At 41.4% G+C, this 19,867-nt stretch overlaps 1 protein-coding gene across 1 annotated transcript in view; it reads right to left on the bottom strand.

The window, feature by feature from the left end:
- The window catches only part of LOC141386138 (uncharacterized), a 41,143-nt gene extending 21,276 nt beyond the window's left edge, over positions 1 to 19,867 (bottom strand). Inside the window, exon 1 of the mRNA XM_073953132.1 lies at positions 1 to 19,867. This exon is cut by the window's left edge and continues 17,716 nt beyond it. Within this exon, the coding sequence (XP_073809233.1) occupies positions 1 to 19,848 (19,848 nt within the window). The 5' untranslated portion in view covers positions 19,849 to 19,867.

The following is a 19,867-nucleotide window of genomic DNA, read 5'->3' as shown; positions in this document are numbered from 1 at the left end:
ATTTGTTTCTGTCACTGCCCAAGCATCTGTTGTGGATTGAGCTGAAGATGGTATTGCTGTATCAGGTGTCAAAGTCATTGTTTCTGCATTACTTGTAAGGGTTGACTCAACAGTTGAGATTTTGGTTGAGGTGGAAGTGGCAGCGGTTTTGGTTTCAGGCATATCCCCTGTTACTAAATCAAGTGCTGTAGTCATTTTTTCTGCTGTACTTGTTGAGGTTGACTCCATAGTTGATGATACTGATGAGGTGGAAGTGAAGTCAAAATTTTTTGTTGCTGCCCCAGAAGTTGTTGTGGATTGAACTGTAGTTGTATCTGTATCAGGTGCTGAAGTTACTGAGTCTGTCTCAGTTGTTGAGGTCAATTCTACATTTGACGATACAAAGGAGCTGGATGTGCCATCATATATATTTGCTGTTGCCCCAGCAGTCGTTATGGTTTGAGCTGCAGATGTGGTTTCTGTATCAGATTCTGTAGCCATTGTGTCTGTAGTAGTTGTTGTTGATAGTTCTTCAGCTGTGGAAATTGGTGTAATAGATGTAGCATCATACGTTGGGGTTAGTTCTTCAGCAGCTGGTGTGGTTTCAGATGCAGTTGTGGTTGCATCATTAGGCGCTGTAGTTTTTGTTTCTGCAAAACTTGTTGCAGTTGCCTCCACTGTTGAGGATGCCAATAAAGTGTATGTGGCATCAAAATTTGTTTCTGTTACTGCCCCAGCATCTGATGTGGTTTGAGTTGAAGATGGTATTGCTGTATCAGGTGTCAAAGTCATTGTTTCTGCATTACTTGTGAGGGTTGACTCAGCAGTTGAGATTATAGTTGAGGTGGAAGTGGCATCAGAAGGTATTGTTGCCTCAGCAGCTGTTATGGTTTCAGTCATATCCCCTGTTACTAAATCAAGTGCTGTAGTCATTGTTTCTGCTGTACTTGTTGAGGTTGACTCCATAGTTGATGATACCGCTGAGGTGGAAGTGAAGTCAAAATTTATTGTTGCTGCCCCAGAAGTTGTTGTGGATTGAGCTGTAGTTGTTTCTGTATCAGGTGCTGAAGTTACGGAGTCAGTCTCAGTTGTTGAGATCAATTCTACATTTGACGATACAGTTGAGCTGGATGTGCCATCATATATATTTGCTGTTGCCCCAGCAGTCGTTATGGTTTGAGCTGCAGCTGTGGTTTCTATATCAGGTGCTAAAGTAACTGTTTCTTCATTATTTTTAGAGGTTGACTCAACAGTTGAGATTACTAGTGAGGTGGATGTGGCATCAAAACTTGTTGTCCCAACAGCTGTTGCGGTTTGGTCTGCAGTTGTGGTTGATTTATCAGATGTTTCTATATTACTTCTTGAATTTGACATCACAGTAGAGGATAAGATTGTTGTTGATGTGGCATCAAACATTGTTGTTGTTCCTGTTCCTGCAAATGGTGAGGATTGAGCTGTAGTTGTGGTTTCTGTATCAGATTCTGTAGCCATTGTGTCTGTAATAGTTGTTGTTGATAGTTCTTCAGCTGTGGATATTGTTGTAATGGATGTAGCATCATACGTTGGAGTTAGTTCTTCAGCAGCTGGTGTAGTTTCAGATGCAGTTTGGGTTGCGTCATCAGGTGCTATAGTTTTTGTTTCTGCAAAACTTGTTGAAGTTGTCTCCACTGTTGAGGATGCCAATGAAGTGTATGTGCCATCAAAATTTGTTTCTGTCACTGCCCAAGCATCTGTTGTGGATTGAGCTGAAGATGGTATTGCTGTATCAGGTGTCAAAGTCATTGTTTCTGCATTACTTGTAAGGGTTGACTCAACAGTTGAGATTTTGGTTGAGGTGGAAGTGGCAGCGGTTTTGGTTTCAGGCATATCCCCTGTTACTAAATCAAGTGCTGTAGTCATTTTTTCTGCTGTACTTGTTGAGGTTGACTCCATAGTTGATGATACTGATGAGGTGGAAGTGAAGTCAAAATTTTTTGTTGCTGCCCCAGAAGTTGTTGTGGATTGAACTGTAGTTGTTTCTGTATCAGGTGCTGAAGTTACTGAGTCTGTCTCAGTTGTTGAGGTCAATTCTACATTTGACGATACAAAGGAGCTGGATGTGCCATCATATATATTTGCTGTTGCCCCAGCAGTCGTTATGGTTTGAGCTGCAGATGTGGTTTCTGTATCAGATTCTGTAGCCATTGTGTCTGTAGTAGTTGTTGTTGATAGTTCTTCAGCTGTGGATATTGGTGTAATAGATGTAGCATCATACGTTGGGGTTAGTTCTTTAGCAGCTGGTGTGGTTTCAGATGCAGTTGTGGTTGCATCATTAGGCGCTGTAGTTTTTGTTTCTGCAAAACTTGTTGCAGTTGCCTCCACTGTTGAGGATGCCAATAAAGTGTATGTGGCATCAAAATTTGTTTCTGTTACTGCCCCAGCATCTGATGTGGTTTGAGTTGAAGATGGTATTGCTGTATCAGGTGTCAAAGTCATTGTTTCTGTATTACTTGTGAGGGTTGACTCAGCAGTTGAGATTATAGTTGAGGTGGAAGTGGCATCAGAAGGTATTGTTGCCTCAGCAGCTGTTATGGTTTCAGTCATATCCCCTGTTACTAAATCAAGTGCTGTAGTCATTGTTTCTGCTGTACTTGTTGAGGTTGACTCCATAGTTGATGATACCGATGAGGTGGAAGTGAAGTCAAAATGTATTGTTGCTGCCCCAGAAGTTGTTTTGGATTGAGATGTAGTTGTTTCTGTATCAGGTGCTGAAGTTACTGAGTCTGTCTTAGTTGTTGAGATCAATTCTACATTTGACGATACAGTTGAGCTGGATGTGCCATCATATATATTTGGTGTTGCCCCAGCAGTCGTTATGGTTTGAGCTGCAGCTGTGGTTTCTGTATCAGGTGCTAAAGTACCTTTTTCTTCATTATTTGTAGAGGTTGACTCAACAGTTGAGATTACTAGTGAGGTGGATGTGGCATCAAAACTTGTTGTCCCAACAGCTGTTGCGGTTTGGTCTGCAGTTGTGGTTGATGTATCAGATGTTTCTATATTACTTCTTGAATTTGACATCACAGTAGAGGATAAGATTGTTGTTGATGTGGCATCAAACATTGTTGTTGTTCCTGTTCCTGCAAATGGTGAGGATTGAGCTGTAGTTGTGGTTTCTGTATCAGATTCTGTAGCCATTGTGTCTGTAATAGTTGTTGTTGATAGTTCTTCAGCTGTGGATATTGTTGTAATGGATGTAGCATCATACGTTGGGGTTAGTTCTTCAGCAGCTGGTGTAGTTTCAGATGCAGTTGGGGTTGCGTCATCAAGTGCTATAGTTTTTGTTTCTGCAAAACTTGTTGAAATTGTCTCCACAGTTGAGGATGCCAATGAAGTGTATGTGCCATCAAAATTTGTTTCTGTCATTGCCCAAGCATCTGTTGTGGATTGAGCTGAAGATGGTATTGCTCTATCAGGAGTCAAAGTCATTGTTTCTGCATTACTTGTAAGGGTTGACTCAACAGTTGAGATTTTGGTTGAGGTGGAAGTGGCAGCGGTTTTGGTTTCAGGCATATCCCCTGTTACTAAATCAAGTGCTGTAGTCATTTTTTCTGCTGTACTTGTTGAGGTTGACTCCATAGTTGATGATACTGATGAGGTGGAAGTGAAGTCGAAATTTATTGTTGCTGCCCCAGAAGTTGTTTTGGATTGAGATGTAGTTGTTTCTGTATCAGGTGCTGAAGTTACTGAGTCTGTCTCAGTTGTTGAGATCAATTCTACATTTGACGATACAGTTGAGCTGGATGTGCCATCATATATATTTGCTGTTGCCCCAGCCGTTGTTATGGTTTGAGCTGCAGCTGTGGTTTCTGTATCAGGTGCTAAAGTAACTGTTTCTTCATTATTTGTAGAGGTTGACTCAACAGTTGAGATTACTAGTGAGGTGGATGTGGCATCAAAACTTGTTGTCCCAACAGCTGTTGCGGTTTGGTCTGCAGTTGTGGTTGATGTATCAGATGTTTCTATACTACTCCTTGAATTTGACATCACAGTAGAGGATAAGATTGTTGTTGATGTGGCATCAAACGTTGTTGTTCCTGTTCCTGCAAATGGTGAGGATTGAGCTGTAGTTGTGGTTTCTGTATCAGATTCTGTAGCCATTGTGTCTGTAATAGTTGTTGTTGATAGTTCTTCAGCTGTGGATATTGGTGTAATAGATGTAGCATCATACGTTGGGGTTAGTTCTTCAGCAGCTGGTGTGGTTTCAGATGCAGTTGTGGTTGCATCATTAGGCGCTGCAGTTTTTGTTTCTGCAAAACTTGTTGAAGTTGTCTCCACTGTTGAGGATGCCAATAAAGTGTATGTGGCATCAAAATTTGTTTCTGTTACTGCCCCAGCATCTGATGTGGTTTGAGTTGAAGATGGTATTGCTGTATCAGGTGTTAAAGTCATTGTTTCTGCATTACTTGTGAGGGTTGACTCAGCAGTTGAGATTATAGTTGAGGTGGAAGTGGCATCAGAAGGTATTGTTGCCTCAGCAGCTGTTATGGTTTCAGTCATATCCCCTGTTACCAAATCAAGTGCTGTAGTCATTGTTTCTGCTGTACTTGTTGAGGTTGACTCCATAGTTGATGATACCGATGAGGTGGAAGTGAAGTCAAAATTTATTGTTGCTGCCCCAGAAGTTGTTTTGGATTGAGATGTAGTTGTTTCTGTATCAGGTGCTGAAGTTACTGAGTCTGTCTCAGTTGTTGAGATCAATTCTACATTTGACGATACAGTTGAGCTGGATGTGCCATCATATATATTTGCTGTTGCCCCAGCAGTTGTTATGGTTTGAGCTGCAGCTGTGGTTTCTGTATCAGGTGCTAAAGTAACTGTTTCTTCATTATTTGTAGAGGTTGACTCAACAGTTGAGATTACTAGTGAGGTGGATGTGGCATCAAAACTTGTTGTCCCAACAGCTGTTGCGGTTTGGTCTGCAGTTGTGGTTGATGTATCAGATGTTTCTATACTACTTCTTGAATTTGACATCACAGTAGAGGATAAGATTGTTGTTGATGTGGCATCAAACGTTGTTGTTCCTGTTCCTGCAAATGGTGAGGATTGAGCTGTAGTTGTGGTTTCTGTATCAGATTCTGTAGCCATTGTGTCTGTAATAGTTGTTGTTGATAGTTCTTCAGCTGTGGATATTGCTGTAATGGATGTAGCATCATACGTTGGGGTTATTTCTTCAGCAGCTGGTGTAGTTTCAGATGCAGTTGTGGTTGCGTCATCAGGTGCTGTAGTTTTTGTTTCTGCAAAACTTGTTGAAATTGTCTCCACAGTTGAGGATGCCAATGAAGTGTATGTGGCATCAAAATTTGTTTCTGTTACTGCCCAAGCATCTGTTGTGGATTGAGCTGAAGATGGTATTGCTCTATCAGGTGTCAAAGTCATTGTTTCTGCATTACTTGTAAGGGTTGACTCAACAGTTGAGATTTTGGTTGAGGTGGAAGTGGCAGCCGTTATGGTTTCAGACATATCCCCTGTCACTAAATCAAGTGCTGTAGTCATTGTTTCTGCTGTACTTGTTGAGGTTGACTCCATAGTTGATGATACCGCTGAGGTGGAAGTGAAGTCAAAATTTATTGTTGCTGCCCCAGAAGTTGTTGTGGATTGAACTGTAGTTGTATCTGTATCAGGTGCTGAAGTTACTGAGTCTGTCTCAGTTGTTGAGGTCAATTCTACATTAGAAGATACAAAGGAGCTGGTTGTGCCATCATATATATTTGCTGTTGCCCCAGCAGTCGTTATGGTTTGAGCTGCAGATGTGGTTTCTGTTTCAGATTCTGTAGCCATTGTGTCTGTAGTAGTTGTTGTTGATAGTTCTTCAGCTGTGGATATTGGTGTAATAGATGTAGCATCATACGTTGGGGTTAGTTCTTCAGCAGCTGGTGTGGTTTCAGATGCAGTTGTGGTTGCATCATTAGGCGCTGTAGTTTTTGTTTCTGCAAAACTTGTTGAAGTTGTCTCCACTGTTGAGGATGCCAATAAAGTGTATGTGGCATCAAAATTTGTTTCTGTTACTGCCCCAGCATCTGATGTGGTTTGAGTTGAAGATGGTATTGCTGTATCAGGTGTCAAAGTCATTGTTTCTGCATTACTTGTGAGGGTTGACTCAGCAGTTGAGATTATAGTTGAGGTGGAAGTGGCACCAGAAGGTGTTGTTGCCTCAGCAGCTGTTATGGTTTCAGTCATATCCCCTGTTACTAAATCAAGTGCTGTAGTCATTGTTTCTGCTGTACTTGTAGAGGTTGATTCCATAGTTGATGATATCGATGAGGTGGAAGTGAAGTCAAAATTTATTGTTGCTGCCCCAGAAGTTGTTTTGGATTGAGATGTAGTTGTTTCTGTATCAGGAGCTGAAGTTACTGAGTCTGTCTCAGTTGTTGAGATCAATTCTACATTTGACGATACAGTTGAGCTGGATGTGCCATCATATATATTTGCTGTTGCCCCAGCAGTCGTTATGGTTTGAGCTGCAGCTGTGGTTTCTGTATCAGGTGCTAAAGTAACTGTTTCTTCATTATTTGTAGAGGTTGACTCAACAGTTGAGATTACTAGTGAGGTGGATGTGGCATCAAAACTTGTTGTCCAAACAGCTGTTGCGGTTTGGTCTGCAGTTGTGGTTGATGTATCAGATGTTTCTGTATTACTTCTTGAATTTGACATCACAGTAGAGGATAAAATTGTTGTTGATGTGGCATCAAACATTGTTGTTGTTCCTGTTCCTGCAAATGGTGAGGATTGAGCTGTAGTTGTGGTTTCTGTATCAGATTCTGTAGCCATTGTGTCTGTAATAGTTGTTGTTGATAGTTCTTCAGCTGTGGATATTGTTGTAATGGATGTAGCATCATACGTTGGGGTTAGTTCTTCAGCAGCTGGTGTAGTTTCAGATGCAGTTGGGGTTGCGTCATCAGGTGCTATAGTTTTTGTTTCTGCAAAACTTGTTGAAATTGTCTCCACAGTTGAGGATGCCAATGAAGTGTATGTGCCATCAAAATTTGTTTCTGTCACTGCCCAAGCATCTGTTGTGGATTGAGCTGAAGATGGTATTGCTGTATCAGGTGTCAAAGTCATTGTTTCTGCATTACTTGTAAGGGTTGACTCAACAGTTGAGATTTTGGTTGAGGTGGAAGTGGCAGCGGTTTTGGTTTCAGGCATATCCCCTGTTACTAAATCAAGTGCTGTAGTCATTTTTTCTGCTGTACTTGTTGAGGTTGACTCCATAGTTGATGATACTGATGAGGTGGAAGTGAAGTCAAAATTTTTTGTTGCTGCCCCAGAAGTTGTTGTGGATTGAACTGTAGTTGTATCTGTATCAGGTGCTGAAGTTACTGAGTCTGTCTCAGTTGTTGAGGTCAATTCTACATTTGACGATACAAAGGAGCTGGATGTGCCATCATATATATTTGCTGTTGCCCCAGCAGTCGTTATGGTTTGAGCTGCAGATGTGGTTTCTGTATCAGATTCTGTAGCCATTGTGTCTGTAGTAGTTGTTGTTGATAGTTCTTCAGCTGTGGAAATTGGTGTAATAGATGTAGCATCATACGTTGGGGTTAGTTCTTCAGCAGCTGGTGTGGTTTCAGATGCAGTTGTGGTTGCATCATTAGGCGCTGTAGTTTTTGTTTCTGCAAAACTTGTTGCAGTTGCCTCCACTGTTGAGGATGCCAATAAAGTGTATGTGGCATCAAAATTTGTTTCTGTTACTGCCCCAGCATCTGATGTGGTTTGAGTTGAAGATGGTATTGCTGTATCAGGTGTCAAAGTCATTGTTTCTGCATTACTTGTGAGGGTTGACTCAGCAGTTGAGATTATAGTTGAGGTGGAAGTGGCATCAGAAGGTATTGTTGCCTCAGCAGCTGTTATGGTTTCAGTCATATCCCCTGTTACTAAATCAAGTGCTGTAGTCATTGTTTCTGCTGTACTTGTTGAGGTTGACTCCATAGTTGATGATACCGATGAGGTGGAAGTGAAGTCAAAATTTATTGTTGCTGCCCCAGAAGTTGTTGTGGATTGAGCTGTAGTTGTTTCTGTATTAGGTGCTGAAGTTACTGAGTCTGTCTCAGTTGTTGAGATCAATTCTACATTTGACGATACAGTTGAGCTGGATGTGCCATCATATATATTTGCTGTTGCCCCAGCAGTCGTTATGGTTTGAGCTGCAGCTGTGGTTTCTGTATCAGGTGCTAAAGTACCTGTTTCTTCATTATTTGTAGAGGTTGACTCAACAGTTGAGATTACTAGTGAGGTGGATGTGGCATCAAAACTTGTTGTCCCAACAGCTGTTGCGGTTTGGTCTGCAGTTGTGGTTGATGTATCAGATGTTTCTATACTACTTCTTGAATTTGACATCACAGTAGAGGATAAGATTGTTGTTGATGTGGCATCAAACGTTGTTGTTCCTGTTCCTGCAAATGGTGAGGATTGAGCTGTAGTTGTGGTTTCTGTATCAGATTCTGTAGCCATTGTGTCTGTAATAGTTTTTGTTGATAGTTCTTCAGCTGTGGATATTGCTGTAATGGATGTAGCATCATACGTTGGGGTTATTTCTTCAGCAGCTGGTGTAGTTTCAGATGCAGTTGTGGTTGCGTCATCAGGTGCTGTAGTTTTTGTTTCTGCAAAACTTGTTGAAATTGTCTCCACAGTTGAGGATGCCAATGAAGTGTATGTGGCATCAAAATTTGTTTCTGTTACTGCCCAAGCATCTGTTGTGGATTGAGCTGAAGATGGTATTGCTCTATCAAGTGTCAAAGTCATTGTTTCTGCATTACTTTTAAGGGTTGACTCAACAGTTGAGATTTTGGTTGAGGTGGAAGTGGCAGCGGTTATGGTTTCAGGCATATCCCCTGTCACTAAATCAAGTGCTGTAGTCATTGTTTCTGCTGTACTTGTTGAGGTTGACTCCATAGTTGATGATACCGCTGAGGTGGAAGTGAAGTCAAAATTTATTGTTGCTGCCCCAGAAGTTGTTGTGGATTGAACTGTAGTTGTTTCTGTATCAGGTGCTGAAGTTACTGAGTCTGTCTCAGTTGTTGAGGTCAATTCTACATTAGAAGATACAAAGGAGCTGGTTGTGCCATCATATATATTTGCTGTTGCCCCAGCAGTCGTTATGGTTTGAGCTGCAGATGTGGTTTCTGTTTCAGATTCTGTAGCCATTGTGTCTGTAGTAGTTGTTGTTGATAGTTCTTCAGCTGTGGATATTGGTGTAATAGATGTAGCATCATACGTTGGGGTTAGTTCTTCAGCAGCTGGTGTAGTTTCAGATGCAGTTGTGGTTGCATCATTAGGCGCTGTAGTTTTTGTTTCTGCAAAACTTGTTGAAGTTGTCTCCACTGTTGAGGATGCCAATAAAGTGTATGTGGCATCAAAATTTGTTTCTGTTACTGCCCCAGCATCTGATGTGGTTTGAGTTGAAGATGGTATTGCTGTATCAGGTGTCAAAGTCATTGTTTCTGCATTACTTGTGAGGGTTGACTCAGCAGTTGAGATTATAGTTGAGGTGGAAGTGGCACCAGAAGGTGTTGTTGCCTCAGCAGCTGTTATGGTTTCAGTCATATCCCCTGTTACTAAATCAAGTGCTGTAGTCATTGTTTCTGCTGTACTTGTAGAGGTTGATTCCATAGTTGATGATATCGATGAGGTGGAAGTGAAGTCAAAATTTATTGTTGCTGCCCCAGAAGTTGTTTTGGATTGAGATGTAGTTGTTTCTGTATCAGGAGCTGAAGTTACTGAGTCTGTCTCAGTTGTTGAGATCAATTCTACATTTGACGATACAGTTGAGCTGGATGTGCCATCATATATATTTGCTGTTGCCCCAGCAGTCGTTATGGTTTGAGCTGCAGCTGTGGTTTCTGTATCAGGTGCTAAAGTAACTGTTTCTTCATTATTTGTAGAGGTTGACTCAACAGTTGAGATTACTAGTGAGGTGGATGTGGCATCAAAACTTGTTGTCCCAACAGCTGTTGCGGTTTGGTCTGCAGTTGTGGTTGATGTATCAGATGTTTCTGTATTACTTCTTGAATTTGACATCACAGTAGAGGATAAGATTGTTGTTGATGTGGCATCAAACATTGTTGTTGTTCCTGTTCCTGCAAATGGTGAGGATTGAGCTGTAGTTGTGGTTTCTGTATCAGATTCTGTAGCCATTGTGTCTGTAATAGTTGTTGTTGATAGTTCTTCAGCTGTGGATATTGTTGTAATGGATGTAGCATCATACGTTGGGGTTAGTTCTTCAGCAGCTGGTGTAGTTTCAGATGCAGTTGGGGTTGCGTCATCAGGTGCTATAGTTTTTGTTTCTGCAAAACTTGTTGAAATTGTCTCCACAGTTGAGGATGCCAATGAAGTGTATGTGCCATCAAAATTTGTTTCTGTCACTGCCCAAGCATCTGTTGTGGATTGAGCTGAAGATGGTATTGCTGTATCAGGTGTCAAAGTCATTGTTTCTGCATTACTTGTAAGGGTTGACTCAACAGTTGAGATTTTGGTTGAGGTGGAAGTGGCAGCGGTTTTGGTTTCAGGCATATCCCCTGTTACTAAATCAAGTGCTGTAGTCATTTTTTCTGCTGTACTTGTTGAGGTTGACTCCATAGTTGATGATACTGATGAGGTGGAAGTGAAGTCAAAATTTTTTGTTGCTGCCCCAGAAGTTGTTGTGGATTGAACTGTAGTTGTATCTGTATCAGGTGCTGAAGTTACTGAGTCTGTCTCAGTTGTTGAGGTCAATTCTACATTTGACGATACAAAGGAGCTGGATGTGCCATCATATATATTTGCTGTTGCCCCAGCAGTCGTTATGGTTTGAGCTGTAGTTGTGGTTTCTGTTTCAGATTCTGTAGCCATTGTGTCTGTAGTAGTTGTTGTTGATAGTTCTTCAGCTGTGGATATTGGTGTAATAGATGTAGCATCATACGTTGGGGTTAGTTCTTCAGCAGCTGGTGTGGTTTCAGATGCAGTTGTGGTTGCATCATTAGGCGCTGTAGTTTTTGTTTCTGCAAAACTTGTTGCTGTTGCCTCCACTGTTGAGGATGCCAATAAAGTGTATGTGGCATCAAAATTTGTTTCTGTTACTGCCCCAGCATCTGATGTGGTTTGAGTTGAAGATGGTATTGCTGTATCAGGTGTCAAAGTCATTGTTTCTGCATTACTTGTGAGGGTTGACTCAGCAGTTGAGATTATAGTTGAGGTGGAAGTGGCATCAAAAGGTATTGTTGCCTCAGCAGCTGTTATGGTTTCAGTCATATCCTCTGTTACTAAATCAAGTGCTGTAGTCATTGTTTCTGCTGTACTTGTTGAGGTTGACTCCATAGTTGATGATACCGATGAGGTGGAAGTGAAGTCAAAATTTATTGTTGCTGCCCCAGAAGTTGTTGTGGATTGAGCTGTAGTTGTTTCTGTATCAGGTGCTGAAGTGACTGAGTCTGTCTCAGTTGTTGAGATCAATTCTACATTTGACGATACAGATGAGCTGGATGCGCCATCATAGATATTTTCTGTTGCTCCAACAGTTGTTATAGTTTGAGCTGCAGCTGTGGTTTCTGTATCAGGCTCTAAAGTAACAGTTTCTTCATTATTTGTTGAGGTTGACTGAACAGTTGAGAATACTGGTGAGGTGGACGTGGCATCAAAACTTGTTGTCTCTACTGCTGTTGCGGTTTGATCTGCATTTGTGGTTGCACAATCAGGTCCTGTAGTCATTGTTTCTTCATTACTTGTTGAGGTTTTCTCTGCAGTTGAGGCTATGAATGAGTTGTATGTGGCATCAAAAGTTGTTGTTGATGCTCCAGCAACTGTTGTGGTTTGAGTTGTAGTTGTTGTTGCTGTATCAGGTGTCAAAGTCATTGTTTCTGCATTACTTGTAAGGGTTGACTCAACAGTTGAGGATATGGTTAAAGTAGAAGTGGCATCAGAGGATGCCTTTTCCCCAGCAGCTGTTATAGTTTTAGGCATAGTTCTTGTTCCTAAAACAATTGCTGTAGTCATTGTTTCTGTATTACTTGTTGAGATTGACTCCACAGTTGAGGATGAAGATGACATGGATGTGGGAAAAAAAATTGTTTCCCCAGCAGTTATTGTGGATTGATCTGTAAATGTTTCTATATCAGGTGCCGTAGTTTTTGAGTCTGTCCTAGTTGATGAGGTTGATTCTACATTTGAAGTTACTGATGAGGTGGATGTGCCATCAAAGGTTTTTGCTGTTGTGGTTTGAGCTGCAGTTGTGGTTGATGTAACAGGTTCTAAAGTCACTGCATCCTCATTACTTGTATGTGATGTCTCAGCAGCTGTTATAGTTTGAGCTGTAGTTGAGGTTGTTGTATCAGCTGATGTAATAGATGTTTCTGTATTACGTGACTTTGACACCATAGTTGACGATACTATTGATATGGATGTGGCATCATAAGTTGTCAGTGTTCCTGTTTCAGCAACTGTTACTGACTGAGCTGTAGTTGTGGTTTCAGCATCAGGTGCTGTTGTCATTGTGTCTGCATTAGTTGTTGACATTAATTGCACAGTTGAGGATAGCGGTGACGAGGATGTGACATCATAATCTGTTGTTGTTGCTACAGTCGTTGCCAGAGCCACACTTTCTGCATTATTTCCAAAGGTTGATTTAATAGTTGGTAATACTGATGTTGACTCCACAGTTAAGGATTCTGGTGAGGTAGATGTGTCATCATACATTGGTGTTGTTGCTACAGCAGCAGTTGTGATTTCAAACATAATTTTGGCTGCAGTAACAGGTGATGTAGTACTTGTTTCAACATTGCTTGTTAAGTTTGAGTTCATAGTATGGGATACCAATGAGGTGGATATGGCATCATAAGTTGTTATTTTTGGTCCAGCAGCTGCTGTGGTTTGAGCTGAAGTAGTGATTACTGTGTCATTTGCTGTAGTCTGTGTGTCAATATACGTTGTTGATCGTGATTCCACAGTTGAGGTTACTGTTGAGGTGGTTGTGGCAGCATATGTTTTTGTTGTCGTTTTGTCAGTAGTTGTGGCTGGAGAGGTTGTTGTTGTTGTTGTATCAGGTAATGTAGTCATAGGGTCTGCATTAGTCATTGAAGTTAATTCAAGAATTGAGGATACTGTTGATGTGAGTGTGGGATTATTATAGTTTGTTGTTGTTTCACCAGCAGCTGTTGTGGTTGCAGTATCAGGTGATGTAGCCAATGGGACTGCATTACTTGTTGAGCTTGACTCTACAGTTGTGGAATCTGGCAAAGTAAATGTGGTATCTGTAGTTTTTGTTGTTGCCCCACCAGTTGTTGTGGTTTCAGCTGTAGTTGTTCTTGTTGTTTCAGGTGATGTAGTCAGTATTTCTACATTTGTTGTTGGTGTTGTTTCCACAGTTGAAGACACTGTTGAGGTGGTTGTGGCAGCATACGTTTTCGTTATCGATTCCTCAGTAGTTGTTGTGGCTGGAGAGGTTGTTGTGGTTGTTGTATCAGGTGATGTAGTCATAGTATCGGGATTAGTTGTTGATGAGGATTCGACAGTTGATGATAGTGAAATGGTGGATGTCACATCAGAAGTTGATGTTGTTGCCCCACCAACTGTTGTGGTTTCAGCTGTAGTTGTTCTTGGTGTTTCAGGTAATGTAGTTAATATTTCTACATTTGTTGTTGGTGTTGTTTCCACAGTTGAAGACACTGTTGAGGTGGTTGTGGCAACATACATTTTTGTTGTCGTTTCCTCAGTAGTTGTTGTAGCTGAAGAGGTTGTTGTAGTTGTTGTATTAGGTGATATAGTCATAGTGTCTGCATTAGTCGTTGATTCCACAATTGAGGATACTGTTGATGTGGATGTGGCATTACTATAGTTTGTTGTTGTTTCACCAGCAGCTTTTGTGGTTGTGGTTGCAGTATAAGTTGATGTAGCCAATGGGACTGCATTACTTGTTGAGCTTGACTCTACAGTTGAGGAATCTGGCAAAATAAATGTGCTATCAGACATTTTTGTTGTTTCCTCAGCCGCTTTTGTGCTTTGAGCTGTAGTTTCTCTTGCTTTATCAGGTGCTGTAGTCATAGTGTCTGGATTAGTTGTTGATGATGATGATTCGACAGTTGAGGATGGTAAAATGGTGGATGTCACATCAGAAGTTGATGTTGTTGCCCCACCAGTTGTTGTGGTTTCAGCTGTAGTTGTTCTTGTTGTTTCAGGTGATGAAGTCAGTATTTCTACAATTGTTGTTGGTGTTGTTTCCACAGTTGAAGACACTGTTGAGGTGGATGTGGCAGCATACATTTTTGTTGTCGTTTCTTCAGTAGCTGTTGTGGTTGGAGAGGTTGTTGTGGTTGTTTTATCAGATACTGTAGCCATAGTAACTGGGTTAGTTGCTGATGATGATTCGACAGTTGAGGATAGTGAAATGGTGGATGTTACATTAGAAGTTGATGTTGTTGCCCCACCAGCTGTTGTGGTTTCAGCTGTAGTTGTTCTTGTTGTTTCAGATGATGAAGTCAGTATTTCTACATTTGTTGTTGGTGTTGTTTCCACAGTTGAAGACACTGTTGAGGTGGATGTGGCAGCATACATTTTTGTTGTCGTTTCTTCAGTAGTTGTTGTGGCTGGAGAGGATGTTGTGGTTGTTGTATCAGTTACTGTAGTCATAGTATCGGGATAAGTCGTTGATGAGGATTCGACAGTTGATGATAGTGAAATGATGGTTGTCACATCAGAAGTTGATGTTGTTGTCCCACCAGCTGTTGTGGTTTCAGCTGTAGTTGTTCTTGTTGTTTCAGGTGATGTAGTAAAGTTTTCTACATTTGATCTTGGTGCTGATTCCACAGTTGAAGACACTGTTGAGGTGGTTGTGGCAGCATACGTTTTCGTTGTCGTTTCCTCAGTAGCTGTTGTGGTTGGAGAGGTTGTTGTGGTTGTTGTATCAGGTGATGTAGTCATAGTACCTGGGTTAGTTGTTAATGATGATTCGACAGTTGAGGATAGTGAAATGGTGGATGTCACATCAGACGTTGATGTTGTTGCCCCACCAACTGTTGTGGTTTCAGCTGTAGTTGTTCTTGTTGTTTCAGGTGTTGTAGTCAGTATTTCTACATTTGTTGTTGGTGTTGTTTCCACAGTTGAAGACACTGTTGAGGAGGTTGTGGCAGCATACATTTTTGTTGTCGTTTCTTCAGTAGTTGTTGTGGCTGGAGAGGTTGTTGTGGTTGTTGTATCAGTTACTGTAGTCATAGTATCGGGATTAGTTGTTGATGAGGATTCGACAGTTGATGATAGTGAAATAGTGGATGTCACATCAGAAGTTGATGTTGTTGCCCCACCAGTTGTTGTGGTTTCAGCTGTAGTTGTTCTTGTTGTTTCAGGTGATGTAGTCAGTATTTCTACATTTGTTGTTGGTGTTGTTTCCACAGTTGAAGACACTGTTGAGGTGGTTGTGGCAGCGACCACTTTTGTTGCTGTTTCTTCAGTAGTTGTTGTGGCTGGAGAGGTTGTTGTGGTTGTTGTATCAGGTGATGTAGTCATAGTACCTGGGTTAGTTGTTGATGATGATTCGACAGTTAAGGATAGTGAAAAGGTGGATGTCACATCAGAAGTTGATGTTGTTGCCCCACCAGCTGTTGTGATTTCAGCTGTAGTTGTTCTTGTTGTTTCAGGTGATTTAGTCAGTATTTCTACATTTGTTGTTGGTGTTGTTTCCACAGCTGAAGACACTGTTGAGGTGGTTGTGGCAGCATACGTTTTCGTTGTCGTTTCCTGAGTAGCTGTTGTGGTTGGAGAGGTTGTTGTGGTTGTTGTATCAGGTGATGTAGTCATAGTACCTGGGTTAGTTGTTGATGATGATTCGACAGTTGAGGATAGTGAAATGGTGGATGTCACATCAGACGTTGATGTTGTTGCCCCACCAACTGTTGTGGTTTCAGCTGTAGTTGTTCTTGTTGTTTCAGGTGATGTAGTCAGTATTTCTACATTTGTTGTTAGTGTTGTTTCCACAGTTGAAGACACTGTTGAGGTGGTTGTGGCAGCATATGTTTTTGTTGTCGTTCCTTCAGTAGTTGTTGAGGCTGGAGAGGTTGTTGTGGTTGTTGTATCAGGTGATGTAGTCATAGTACCTGGGTTAGTTGTTGATGAGGATTCGACAGTTGATGATAGTGAAATGGTGGATGTCACATCAGAAGTTGATGCTGTTGCCCCACCAGCTGTTGTGATTTCAGCTGTAGTTGTTCTTGTTGTTTCAGGTGATGTAGTCAGTATTTCTACATTTGTTGTTGGTGTTGTTTCCACAGCTGAAGACACTGTTGAGGTGGTTGTGGCAGCATACGTTTTTGTTGTCGTTTCTTCCGTTGTTGTTGTGGCTGGAGAGGTTGTTGTGGTTGTTGCATCAGTTACTGTAGTCATAGTATCGGGATTAGTCATTGATGAGGATTCGACAGTTGATGATAGTGAAATGGTGGATGTCACATCAGAAGTTGATGTTGTTGTCCCACCAGCTGTTGTGGTTTCAGCTGTAGTTGTTCTTGTTGTTTCAGGTGATGTAGTAAAGTTTTCTACATTTGATTTTGGTGCTGATTCCACAGTTGAAGACACTGTTGAGGTGGTTGTGGCAGCATACGTTTTTGTTGTCGTTTCCTCAGTAGCTGTTGTGCTTGGAGAGGTTGTTGTGGTTGTTGTATCAGGTGATGTAGTCATAGTACCTCGGTTAGTTGTTGATGATGATTCGACAGTTGAGGATAGTGAAATGGTGGATGTCACATCAGACGTTGATGTTGTTGCCCCACCAACTGTTGTGGTTTCAGCTGTAGTTGTTCTTGTTGTTTCAGGTGATGAAGTCAGTATTTCTACATTTGTTGTTGGTGTTGTTTCCACAGTTGAAGACACTGTTGTGGTGGTTGTGGCAGCATACATTTTTGTTGTCGTTTCTTCAGTAGTTGTTGTGGCTGGAGAGGTTGTTGTGGTTGTTGTATTAGTTACTGTAGTCATAGTATCAGGATTAGTTGTTGATGAGGATTCGACAGTTGATGACAGTGAAATGGTGGATGTCACATCAGACGTTAATGTTGTTGCCCCACCAACTGTTGTGGTTTCAGCTGTAGTTGTTCTTGTTGTTTCAGGTGATGAAGTCAGTATTTCTACTTTTGTTGTTGGTGTTGTTTCCACAGTTGAAGACACTGTTGAGGTGGATGTGGCAGCATACATTTTTGTTGTCGTTTCTTCAGTAGTTGTTGTGGCTGGAGAGGTTGTTGTGGTTGTTGTATCCGTTACTGTAGTCATAGTATCGGGATTAGTGGTTGATGAGGATTTGACAGTTGATGATAGTGAAATGGTGGATGTCACATCAGAAGTTGATGTTTTTGCCCCACCAGCTGTTGTGGTTTCAGCTGTAGTTGTTCTTGTTGTTTCAGGTGATGTAGTCAGTATTTCTACATTTGTTGTTGGTGTTGTTTCCACAGTTGAAGACACTGTTGAGGTGGATGTGGCAGCATACGTTTTCGTTGTCGTTTCCTGAGTAGTTGTTGTGGCTGGAGAGGTTGTTGTGGTTGTTGTATCAGTTACTGTAGTCATAGTATCGGGATTAGTTGTTGATGAGGATTCGACAGTTGATGATAGTGAAATGGTGGATGTCACATCAGAAGTTGATGCTGTTGCCCCACCAGCTGTTGTGATTTCAGCTGTAGTTGTTCTTGTTGTTTCAGTTGATGTAGTCAGTATTTCTACATTTGTTGTTGGTGTTGTTTCCACAGCTGAAGACACTGTTGAGGTGGTTGTGGCAGCATACGTTTTTGTTGTCGTTTCTTCCGTTGTTGTTGTGGCTGGAGAGGTTGTTGTGGTTGTTGCATCAGTTACTGTAGTCATAGTATCGGGATTAGTTGTTGATGATGATTCGACAGTTGATGATAGTGAAATGGTGGATGTCACATCAGAAGTTGATGTTGTTGTCCCACCAGCTGTTGTGGTTTCAGCTGTAGTTGTTCTTGTTGTTTCAGGTGATGTAGTAAAGTTTTCTACATTTGATTTTGGTGCTGATTCCACAGTTGAAGACACTGTTGAGGTGGTTGTGGCAGCATACGTTTTTGTTGTCGTTTCCTCAGTAGCTGTTGTGCTTGGAGAGGTTGTTGTGGTTGTTGTATCAGGTGATGTAGTCATAGTACCTCGGTTAGTTGTTGATGATGATTCAACAGTTGAGGATAGTGAAATGGTGGATGTCACATCAGACGTTGATGTTGTTGCCCCACCAACTGTTGTGGTTTCAGCTGTAGTTGTTCTTGTTGTTTCAGGTGATGAAGTCAGTATTTCTACATTTGTTGTTGGTGTTGTTTCCACAGTTGAAGACACTGTTGAGGTGGTTGTGGCAGCATACATTTTTGTTGTCGTTTCTTCAGTAGTTGTTGTGGCTGGAGAGGTTGTTGTGGTTGTTGTATTAGTTACTGTAGTCATAGTATCAGGATTAGTTGTTGATGAGGATTCGACAGTTGATGACAGTGAAATGGTGGATGTCACATCAGACGTTAATGTTGTTGCCCCACCAACTGTTGTGGTTTCAGCTGTAGTTGTTCTTGTTGTTTCAGGTGATGAAGTCAGTATTTCTACTTTTGTTGTTGGTGTTGTTTCCACAGTTGAAGACACTGTTGAGGTGGATGTGGCAGCATACATTTTTGTTGTCGTTTCTTCAGTAGTTGTTGTGGCTGGAGAGGTTGTTGTGGTTGTTGTATCAGTTACTGTAGTCATAGTATCGGGATTAGTGGTTGATGAGGATTTGACAGTTGATGATAGTGAAATGGTGGATGTCACATCAGAAGTTGATGTTTTTGCCCCACCAGCTGTTGTGGTTTCAGCTGTAGTTGTTCTTGTTGTTTCAGGTGATGTAGTCAGTATTTCTACATTTGTTGTTGGTGTTGTTTCCACAGTTGAAGACACTGTTGAGGTGGATGTGGCAGCATACGTTTTCGTTGTCGTTTCCTGAGTAGTTGTTGTGGCTGGAGAGGTTGTTGTGGTTGTTGTATCAGTTACTGTAGTCATAGTATCGGGATTAGTTGTTGATGAGGATTCGACAGTTGATGATAGTGAAATAGTGGATGTCACATCAGAAGTTGATGTTGTTGCCCCACCAGTTGTTGTGGTTTCAGCTGTAGTTGTTCTTGTTGTTTCAGGTGATGAAATCAGTATTTCTACATTTGTTGTTGGTGTTGTTTCCACAGTTGAAGACACTGTTGAGGTGGTTGTGGCAGCATACATTTTTGTTGCTGTTTCTTCAGTAGTTGTTGTGGCTGGAGAGGTTGTTGTGGTTGTTGTATCAGGTGATGTAGTCATAGTACCTGGGTTAGTTGTTGATGATGATTCGACAGTTGAGGATAGTGAAATGGTGGATGTCACATCAGAAGTTGATGTTTTTTCCCCACCAGCTGTTGTGGTTTCAGCTGTAGTTGTTCTTGTTGTTTCAGGTGATGTAGTCAGTATTTCTACATTTGTTGTTGGTGTTGTTTCCACAGTTGAAGACACTGTTGAGGTGGTTGTGGCAGCATACAGTTTTGTTGTCGTTTCTTCAGTAGTTGTTGTGGCTGGAGAGGTTGTTGTGGTTGTTGTATCAGTTACTGTAGTCATAGTATCAGGATTAGTTGTTGATGAGGATTCGACAGTTGATGACAGTGAAATAGTGGATGTCACATCAGAAGTTGATGTTGTTGCCCCACCAGTTGTTGTGGTTTCAGCTGTAGTTGTTCTTGTTGTTTCAGGTGATGTAGTCAGTATTTCTACATTTGTTGTTGGTGTTGTTTCCACAGCTGAAGACACTGTTGAGTTGGTTGTGGCAGCATACATTTTCGTTGTCGTTTCTTCAGTAGCTGTTGTGGCTGGAGAGGTTGTTGTGGTTGTTTTATCAGATACTGTAGTCATAGTAACTGGGTTAGTTGCT

This window comes from Danio rerio, chromosome 1 (assembly GCF_049306965.1).
Source record: "Danio rerio strain Tuebingen ecotype United States chromosome 1, GRCz12tu, whole genome shotgun sequence".
Taxonomy (NCBI): Eukaryota; Metazoa; Chordata; class Actinopteri; order Cypriniformes; family Danionidae; genus Danio; species Danio rerio.
This window is presented reverse-complemented; position numbering and strand designations above follow the sequence as displayed.